General features: G+C 37.3%; 1 protein-coding gene across 2 annotated transcripts; it reads left to right on the top strand.

Moving 5' to 3' along the window:
- Window positions 1-1492: 1492 nt before the first annotated feature.
- On the top strand, window positions 1493-9278 carry irak4 (interleukin-1 receptor-associated kinase 4). 2 transcript variants are annotated; one of them, XM_042412005.1, is made up of 11 exons: window positions 1493-2020; window positions 2131-2276; window positions 3567-3719; window positions 4608-4768; window positions 4855-4919; window positions 5705-5819; window positions 5907-6016; window positions 6680-6866; window positions 7391-7453; window positions 7816-7980; window positions 9057-9278. In XM_042412005.1, exons 1-11 carry the CDS (start codon window positions 1860-1862, stop codon window positions 9102-9104), a joined length of 1374 nt encoding a protein of 457 aa, XP_042267939.1. In that variant the 5' UTR covers window positions 1493-1859; the 3' UTR covers window positions 9105-9278. The 2 variants fall into 2 exon arrangements, with proteins under 2 accessions (XP_042267939.1, XP_042267938.1); XM_042412004.1 differs by having other exon boundaries at window positions 1494-2020; window positions 3564-3719.
- The last annotated feature ends 256 nt before the right edge of the window (window positions 9279-9534 follow it).

Below are 9534 nucleotides of genomic sequence, written 5' to 3'. Positions count from 1 at the left end.
ACACCATGAACAGATCCAGTATTGCTAGAACACATAGAGAATATGGTACTCTAAGCACTTAAGAGCAAATGCTTCCATTTGTTTGCCAATGGTGTTTGACACAGGTTGAGTTTGATGAGGTTGTTTGTCTCATGATCCTTTACTGAAGTTTGAAAAAGGAGAACAAGTTGAAGAGGTTTTTCTACTCTGATGTGTTTGGTGTTTGGTTTCAGCTGGACTGACTGACCTGCACAGCAAGTGAGCATATAGTGATAGTGTGTCCAGTTCTTACCTGCTTCTATTCAACCAGCAATACCACTCATGAATCCACATCCATCAGGGCAAATACAGATCAATTACTGCCAACAGAAAGAGAGAAAGGGAGTGAGAGAGAGGGAGAGAGAGACTGATGACAGAGTAACACATTTCAAAAGCACAGTCCGCAAAGAATTCAAATAAGAGTGGAAACTGGTATCCCTCTAAAATTGTGTCTTTAGTAGAAGGAGTAACATATTGTGCTCTGAAGTGTTACTTTTAACTGAGTTAACATACGCTAACATTTACTAATTAGAACTAAACACAAAGTACAGCTAAGGCTGACGGGAATGTAATTATTTTCCAGGTATTTGGTCAAAAACTTAAAATAGCTGACAAATTAAATTTTTGAAATGCCGCTATAGATGGAAAGTTTTCAATTTTATCCTGAGGGGGACATAACTAACACAAATGTCAATCTCATGGTGGTGCTAGAGGAAAAATCAGGCAATGACCAAAGTCATCAGGCTTCATCATTTAGGAACCTTGAATGTCTGCATACATTTTCATGGCAATTCATCAAACTGTTATTGAGATGTTTCATCATATACATGTATTTGTGTAATGTCAACACACTTTTGGCCATGTAGTGTATATGGTCAAAAAAGTACTGATTAGGCCTTTAAGGTGCAAACATTAGAAGGTAAAAGTGTTTTTATTTGACTTTTTCATGTATATTTGTAGATAGAGAAAGTGATATATTGATAGATCATTTAATTCATAATTTAAAAAAAAAAATCACATTCTGATAAACAACACTCATAAACTTAAACAGCCAGGTCACAAAGTCTTGTGGAAGGCTCTCTAAGAAGAGTGGAGGCTGTTATAGTCCACATATTTTCGACCATGTAGCGTATATGTGGTCAAATAAAGTGTGGAATGAGCCTTTAAGGCTGAGACAGTTGAAAGTGATAGACTGAGTGAAATAACTAGTACTAGTATATGTATTACTATCTGTATTACACTGTTGTGGTGCAATAAAATGCAAAAAAAATCATAGTTGTGGTGCAAGTGATACTCAGCTATGACTGATCCTTGTAAAGAAATATTGTCAGTATGAATAAATATGAAAATATTCCATTATGATTATGACTCAAACTCATGCTGATTTCAAAAAGTGAAGTCTCTGTGTTGTCCACTAGAGGACAGTGTAATACTGCAAACCTGTATACAAGCACAGATCCCTCTCGCTGTATGTGTGCTTGGTTTCCTCATTCTCTAAAAGCCTAAAAACACAGACACTGTGGTTAAACTGTGCTCTCACCGACATCCAGAGGGCACTGAAGACAGACTGTGCCTTTTACGCTTTCATAAGTTTCCGCATGTAGGTGGAGACTGGGTCAGTCTCGCTGTATTACGTGTGGGGAAGTTGCACAATATCGGAAAGACACATAAGATTTCACTGTGACCACAACATCGGTTTTCTAATGTTGTCCTTTTACGGATGTTCTTAATGGAGGATTTAAAAAAACATTCAAAACGGCACAGTAAGTTGAAGGCTACACCATGTCAGTGTAACTAAGATAAAACCACCATCAGCTTGTGCCGTGTATTTCCTCGCAAAAATGAATAATTCAGTAACTTCCGCTACTTATATTCGAAACCTTAACTATAGTCTACGTCGCAAGTTGTCAGAATTTTTAGACCCCCATGAAAGCTGGAAAGATGTCATTGTCTCGATCCGTAAGCCCAGTGGAGAGCTGAGGTACTCTCAGCATCATTTGAGGTAGGTGATTATTACCTGCCAGAGAGCCTGCTGTGATCTACAGTACATGTTGTAGCTGTATATTGCTATAAAGTGTGATTTCTCTCACTCTCCATGCATCTGTTTTTCAGGAAATTTGAAGGCCTAGTTGCACAGGGGAAAAGTCCCACAGTGGAGCTGCTAAATGATTGGGGGACATCCAACAGCACAGTGGGTGAACTTGTGGACATTTTGAAGAGTAACAAGTTACTGGCTGCTGCTAGTCTTCTGTTGCCTGGTATGTTTTTTTTTTAGCCTGTAGGCCTGTGAGTCTTACCAACAGTCATTAGTTATGAAATGTAACATTTTTACAGCATTTAAAGTAAAGAAGGCAAGCCAAACTTCATTTATATACTGTAGCACATTTCATTCCAGTGGAGATACTACAGTATGTGCATCAGGAAATGTAGAATGTGGACAAACCATACAGCAATCAGATGTTGAGCCCTGCTATTTTAGAAAATATTACTCAAATAGGAGTAAGAAGTGCATTTATTTGGGACTAAACTGGATTAATCTGCTCATAATGACACCAGTACAGTATATAGTAAAGTATTTGTGAATGTGATAATGAGGGAACATGTCACCTAGTGCAATGACCTGTTGATGTGTTTTTTGGACAACAATGGAGGTCTATAGCACAGACAAAATAAGCTATAAGACTTAGGATGTTTCTCAAAACCACAGTATAATAATCTGTAGAATTGTATAACATTTTCATGTGCAAGCAGGCAAAACTTAATTCATATAGTACATTTCTTTTCAGGGATGATGCAATGTGCTTCACAGGAAACATAGACTCTCGACAAAAAAGTACAGCAATAAGATGCGTGGAACTGTAGGTTGTTGTTTTTGTTTTTTTTAACCAAACTCATACAGGAGTAAGAGGTAGCTTTGTGCAGTTTAAACACAGACATCACTGTCAAAATTAATAATATGCACAAGAGAAAAGGATTGTTTCCAGCCTGCAATCTGACAAGTTATTGCAGAAGCTAGGATCGTACAAACTAAAAGACATTACACTAACTTTAGATTTAATCATTGAAACAGCTTAATGATGTAAGAGGTCTGATTTGTTCTTGCTTGGACAAACAAGACAGAAAGGTACCATGGACCAAAGCATGTGATCAAATTTGTTCTTTTTCATCATGGCTCTGGCTACAGCATTTTGTTTTAACTGTATTTCGCTCAAAGTCTTTTTAGGCAAGCCAGTGAAGACTCCAAATAGACAAGAGATAAATGCAAGTTTTTCTGCATCAGTCTGACACAAGAAGCTCAGTTTGAATGTTGTCCAAATAATCTGATAATGCACAAATGTTTGTCTCAGAGAGTCTTTTATTATTTTAAAGTCTTCCACAAAAAGTACACTCTGTCTTTTTGAATCAGGTATAAAGGAATCAAAATATAAAGGAAAGATAACTGCGTTCAATTTTCAGTTTCTTATAACTGTATATTGAGGCTTTTGACTTGTGCACCATGTCAACAAAATAACAGATTTTGATGTTCTTTTTTTATCCGCACACAGTAGAAGATGCCATCGCCACAGAGACGCAGCAGGTCTCTCCAGTAGTACAACCAGTCAGCGCCCTTCCAACCCAGCTACTGAGTGAGAGGGACACACAGTCACCACCTGTCAGCTCCAACCAACAGCCACTGATTCCACTGGAGAGCAGTGAACCAGGTTAATCCACTTTTAAAGCTGATCTTTAATAAGAAACACAATCACTTGTAGAGAGGATTCTTTATCGTTTTATGGATGTAGTCTTTCATGATGTTCTGAATGAGAGGAGGCTGCAAAGCATATGGTATTAACAAACTGTCGTAATCAGCTGAAAACCTCAGTTTCAGTTTTGATAACCTTAGTTGCAAGTTTTGACCACAACTGAAATATTGCATATACATTGCACAATATTTTGGTCAGTAAAACATGAACCACTTAAGTATTCAAATCTTTTACAAAAGTGAAAGTTTCAATAAGAGTATGGAAGAATTCTCAGAAAAATGTACTTGAAGAAACAAAAGTAAAACAACTTATGATGCATTAATTATTAGTATGGTTGCATTAATGTCTGAGCAGCATTTTAATCTTGTAGCTCGTGGAGGTTTATCTAATTTGAATTACTTTACACATTGTTAGGTAGTTTAATCTGTAACAATGCATCATATTTTATAAACTGATCACATGTTTTGTGTGTAAAACCTTAATCTGCAAAGTCAGACTTAACCATAGCATATAGTCAAGTAAAAGTAGTGTAGTAAAAGTACAATGTACCCCTCTGAATTGTAGTGAAGGAAACGTATAATGTAGCATAAAATGGAAATGCTCAAGCACCTCAAAATTGTACTTTAGTACAGTATACTTGAGTTAATGTACTTGGTTGCTTTCCACCACTGTAAATAAGGCTGTTTTATTTAGTTCCCGGAAAGATGACACTTTGATTTCTGCAGAAGTCTGTTGCTCTTTGGACAAAATGTAACTTTACATATTTGACCATTAGGTGGCAGCAATGAGACCTTGATCCCAAAAGTATCTATTAAGTATGATATTTTTCTGTATGTTTCTCAAAAGGTTTCTCCAGTTTCTTGTACAATGAGCTGATGCAGATCACAGGCAACTTTGATGACCGTCCCATGTCAGACGGCGGCCGTAGACTTGGAGAAGGAGGCTTTGGGACTGTATACAAAGGTGTCCTGAATGACAAACCTGTTGCAGTGAAAAAGCTCAATCCAGTAAGTGAAAATATTTTCATACCAATCTCATACTTACTCTCATTGTAGAGCTTGTGAAATTGCAACGCAAAATATTATCTGTTTAGATGGATGACGTCTCACCAGACGAGCTACAAGTTCAGTTCAACCAAGAGATCGAAACGCTAAAAGTGTAAGTTTGTTCTTCTGTCTATATTCTTGTTAACCAGTTTGTTTTGGAGTGACTCACCGGCACCTTATAACCATAAGGTTATAAGCAACCATATAAGCATTTTAATCCAGGTAATGGAATTTGAGAGAGTGAAAGCATTTACAGAGTTTATGGAAAAGCCTGCAGCCTGTAGTTATCTGGAGACCAACAAACGCTTGTTTTAGATTGAATGTGCACTTTTCTTCAATCGATGTATTATTTTGAATAATTGAAATGTTAATGGAATTGTCTGATACAGATCTTTTAGTGGGTTGTGTGGGGTTTTTCTGCTTAAGACATAAGTGCCATAAGAGTGTGGTGCATCAGGGGGAAGTGCTGTATGTAGAAGTCAAATCATGATTGACCCTGATTAATTTATATGTATTACTGTACACTGCAAGCCACTTAAATTATAGATTCATATTATTGATTTGATGTTGTTTATAGCATACTGAGCATGCTGTATATAGCTGGACCAATGCTACATATCTTACACAAAACTTAACGAGACTCAGCACAAAACACCAATAATGATACAATTAAATTACCATGGGATTTAAATTTCCCTGTCATAATAAATTTTCTGTGGGTAAGGAGGTGCACATATTGATCCCCCAAATAGAGAAAGAGTTACCCATAGACACAACAGTATTACTGAGCCAGAAATCCTGAGAGGTATTATACTATGTCCTGAGCTGGTGTTTATGGATGAGTTTGATATTAGCTAATGGCACAGGTCTGTTTTGATGATATTGTTTGCTCAATAGGTTGAAACATGAGAACCTGGTGGACATGGTTGGATTTTCCTGTGATGGACAGCATCCGTGTTTGGTGTACGCCTTCATGGCCAATGGTTCTTTACTAGACCGACTGGCTTGCTCAGTGAGTGCCATCTATACTACAGATTCAGCCCTCTTGTTCTTGTGCTTTTACACAGATATTTCCATTGTGTGCTTTTTGGTGTTTTAGGAAGACACTCCTTCACTGTCATGGCAACAGAGATGCTCGATAGCTGAAGGAACAGCAAGAGGCTTGGACTATCTGCACAGCAACCATCATGTCCATAGAGATGTTAAAAGGTACTTAAAGTGAGGTGTTCCTCATTATCAGTGCCTCAAAGGAATAGTTTGACTATGCTTATTCAGTTTCTTGCTGAGACTCATATTTGCCTCTTAAATATGAGGCTACAGCCAGCAACGACTTAGTTTAGTCTAGCAAAGACTGGAGACAGGTTCATTGTTATTTTTTCACATAAGTTTTACTATAGATTAATCAAATGAGCTACAACATTTCAATTAGTGAGCTGATGATGGGCACGGCTAGGCTAACTGTTAGCTGTCTTCCCCATTTCCAATCTTTGCGCTAAACTAAGCTAACCAACTGCTGGCTGTAGCCTCATGTTTAACAGACAGATATGGGAGTAGTATCTTGTCTAAATCTCGAGAAATCAAGAGAACCGGTAAGTGAATTTCCCAAAACTATTCCTTTAAAATATTAAAGGGGTAGTTCAATAATTCGGAATATACCTTCTGCCATATATCTCAGTTTTTACACGGATTAATCAGACAAGATATAAGGAGTTAAGTAATGAGCTGTAGAGTTGCTGACAGGTGTATTTCATGACGGGTTTCCCCTGTTTCCAGTGATTGTGCTAAGATAAGCTGTGAAGGATCTGACCCTGTGAATCAGTGATGCTTAATGTGTCAGCGCTCACTGTACTCAGTCATTTCTTTTTCTGCCAGTGCAAATATCCTGTTAGATGAAAACTTAGTGGCAAAAATCTCTGACTTTGGGTTGACGAGAGCATCGGCCAAGCGGACATCAACGACCATGATGACGGAGAGGATTGTGGGAACCTGTGCTTACATGGCACCTGAGGCGCTTAGAGGCGAAATCACACCAAAATCTGATGTCTTCAGCTTTGGAGTGGTAGGCTGTCTGCAGACACACATACACATCCCAGATATATGCACACACGCACGGATAAGATATTATGTCAGGAATGGAGAAATTGCAACTGTAATGTGAAATATGAAACCTAACTCAGCAGTTTACTTATGTGCACGGTTCCCTCAAACTACTGACATAGGTAATTGCAGGACACAAACATTAGAGTATACATTTCTCTCCATTTGTGAAACTAGAGCTCTATTTTATGTATCATCTATCATTATTTCCCACAAAAAATACAGAATCAGTTTAGCGGCACAGCTGTAATGTATTACTAACTGTAATGTTAATCTGTATGATGTTGGTTGAATGACTTATGGGATCAGTACTGTATAAAACTGCCTGACCTTCCATATAGTACAGTATATACAGCTTATATGTCTTATTATGACAGCTGTGGGAACACTACAGTGTCTGTGAGACTGCTTGGCACATGTTGAGATAATAAAGGTTTTCTGTCATCCAAAGCCATGTGATTAACCCCATCTCTATGCCATCTACAGGTGTTGTTAGAAATATTGTCTGGACTCCCGCCAGCCGATGAAAACCGTGAGCCACAATTTTTGGTAAGCAGCACAAAAGAGGCTTTCACTGGGAATCTATCAAGCTACAGTTTGCGATTACAGCTTATTATTTAATTAGTAAGGGAACGTTATCAGTTAGTAGTCATTAAACAGTCATTGAAAAGGATTTGAACTTGGGTTTCCTCAGTGCTGCTCATCTGCTGAGCAACTTTACCTGCTATTAGGATGGTAATAACAATATTTTAGACTGTATGACTGATGGAAGTTGACACTCAAAATCAAGTATGATAAAAGCAATACTACTAACTTAAGAACTGTTAAATATTTTCCTCAAACCATAGCTCTAAATGTGTCTTCAGTCACCTGTAGTGTGATTTTTTTTTTTCCTTTCCTCACTCTCCCAGATGGACATGAGGTATGATATAGATGATGAAGACGAGGAGCTGACTCTGGAGGACTTTGTGGACAAAAAGTTGAGAGACTGGGGGCTGAGCCAGGTGGAGAGTATCTACTCTTTGGCCTGTAACTGCCTCCATGAGAGGAAAAACAGACGGCCAGTCATCAGACAGGTACAGTAAAGATACAGAGATGTATAGTACAAGCTTCTGTGTTTGCATCTGCACCACTTCATGTGAACTTGAGCAAGATATCTGTATTATCAGCTTCACAAGAACTTTAAAATGTGTTAGTCATTCATTCCTACTGAAGACGTAAATCTTCAGAATCAAGGCATAAATGTATAACTTCACCGACAGTGGCCAGTGGTGCACGTTCTTCAGGACAAATATAGTCATGATTAAATAGAAAAGCTTGTGTATTTTCATTTGTAGTGTGACTATTTTAGTTACTGTGTGAATGCCGCAAGCAACACCACATATTTGCAGATAGACACATGGTTCCAATTTTAAAATATAAAGCTTATTTTTCTAATGATGGCTATTCTCTTTTTGACATCTGTTATAGTTATTGAGATATTAACTTTTCACTGTAGTATTTTTTGAATGGCCGTGTAAGAGTGGCCGTATATTCATCAGTATCACAAGTACTTTATATGCTTAAGTAATCATATTTGGTACACAGGTGCACTATGGAGACGTGCTCAATATATTAAAGCATGTATTCAATAGCGCCAACATGTGGTCACTTATTAAGTATTTTACGTTTTGGCTAATAACTCATGAGCTGTGAAGAGTAGAAGAAACATTTTTGTACTGTGGCTACTGTGGGATTTGACTGATAGACCACGTCCATTTATTTATGGAAAAAAAAACCCAAACACTTGTTTGGGTTTTTTTTGGTAAACACGTTTTGCTGCTTTTGGCACGTATTTAATCCAATCTTCACCAAATTTGGAATGTACCATACTTAGTTGACCCTAAACTAAGTTTGTGCATGTTTTTGGACATCACCTGTTTGTTCGTAATTGGTTACCAGTACAAATTAATTTAAATATCTATGCTAGTGAAGCTCTATCAGCACAGAAATTTGTGAGGATGGGGTCACTGCAAGCCTTAAAAGTTTGTAAAAATGAAACATCTTGCTGTGAATCTTTCAGAAGCTAGGCCAGGAAGCAGCTGCGGCATTCACACATATTTTCTTTAGGAAATGTAAATATTCTACTTAATATCAGCATTTGTCTTTACAGGTACTGTTGGAGCTTAAAAGTGTTGTCAAAAGCATTTCACTGGAGTGAAGTGTAGCATCGTGGAGAACACAGAAGATTTCTGAGCCTGCCCCGGTCGCAGTGCACAGATAAATGCATTTCTTTCTCCACAGTTGTAGATTAGTTTACTGTGACTTACCAAAGAATTTTTGCATCAATCTTTTTCTACAACAATAATTGTCAATAATTTTAAATGACTTACTATATTTTTAGTAAGAAGCTTGTAGCTTTGTTTTTCTACTGTAGCTGTGTACCTTTTGCAGGAATACTGCAGTATACTGAAATGGCATTAAGTATTTTGTGTGGTTAAGTCACATGGTTTGATGGATTAATATGATGAAAATTCTGAAAGCATTTGTTCCTCTTAAAGTGTTTCTATCATGTATTTATTGTGATGAAAGTTAAAAGGAATAAAATCAATAAAACACAAAATGTGATTTAAATATTTTATTTTTCTTCT

This window comes from Thunnus maccoyii, chromosome 5 (genome assembly GCF_910596095.1).
Source record: "Thunnus maccoyii chromosome 5, fThuMac1.1, whole genome shotgun sequence".
In the NCBI taxonomy this organism is placed as follows: domain Eukaryota; kingdom Metazoa; phylum Chordata; class Actinopteri; order Scombriformes; family Scombridae; genus Thunnus; species Thunnus maccoyii.
The sequence above is the reverse complement of the archived record's forward strand: the minus strand, read 5'-3'. Positions and strand labels throughout refer to the sequence as shown.

Excerpts from the sequence above, each read along its gene's own strand:
- irak4 (XM_042412004.1), top strand. The coding sequence starts at position 1,860 with ATGAATAATTCAGTAACTTCCGCTACTTATATTCGAAACCTTAACTAT. Across the intron at positions 2,021-2,130 it reads TACTCTCAGCATCATTTGAG|GAAATTTGAAGGCCTAGTTG; the intron begins GTAGGTGATTAT and ends TCTGTTTTTCAG. Across the intron at positions 3,720-4,607 it reads ACTGGAGAGCAGTGAACCAG|GTTTCTCCAGTTTCTTGTAC; the intron begins GTTAATCCACTT and ends GTTTCTCAAAAG.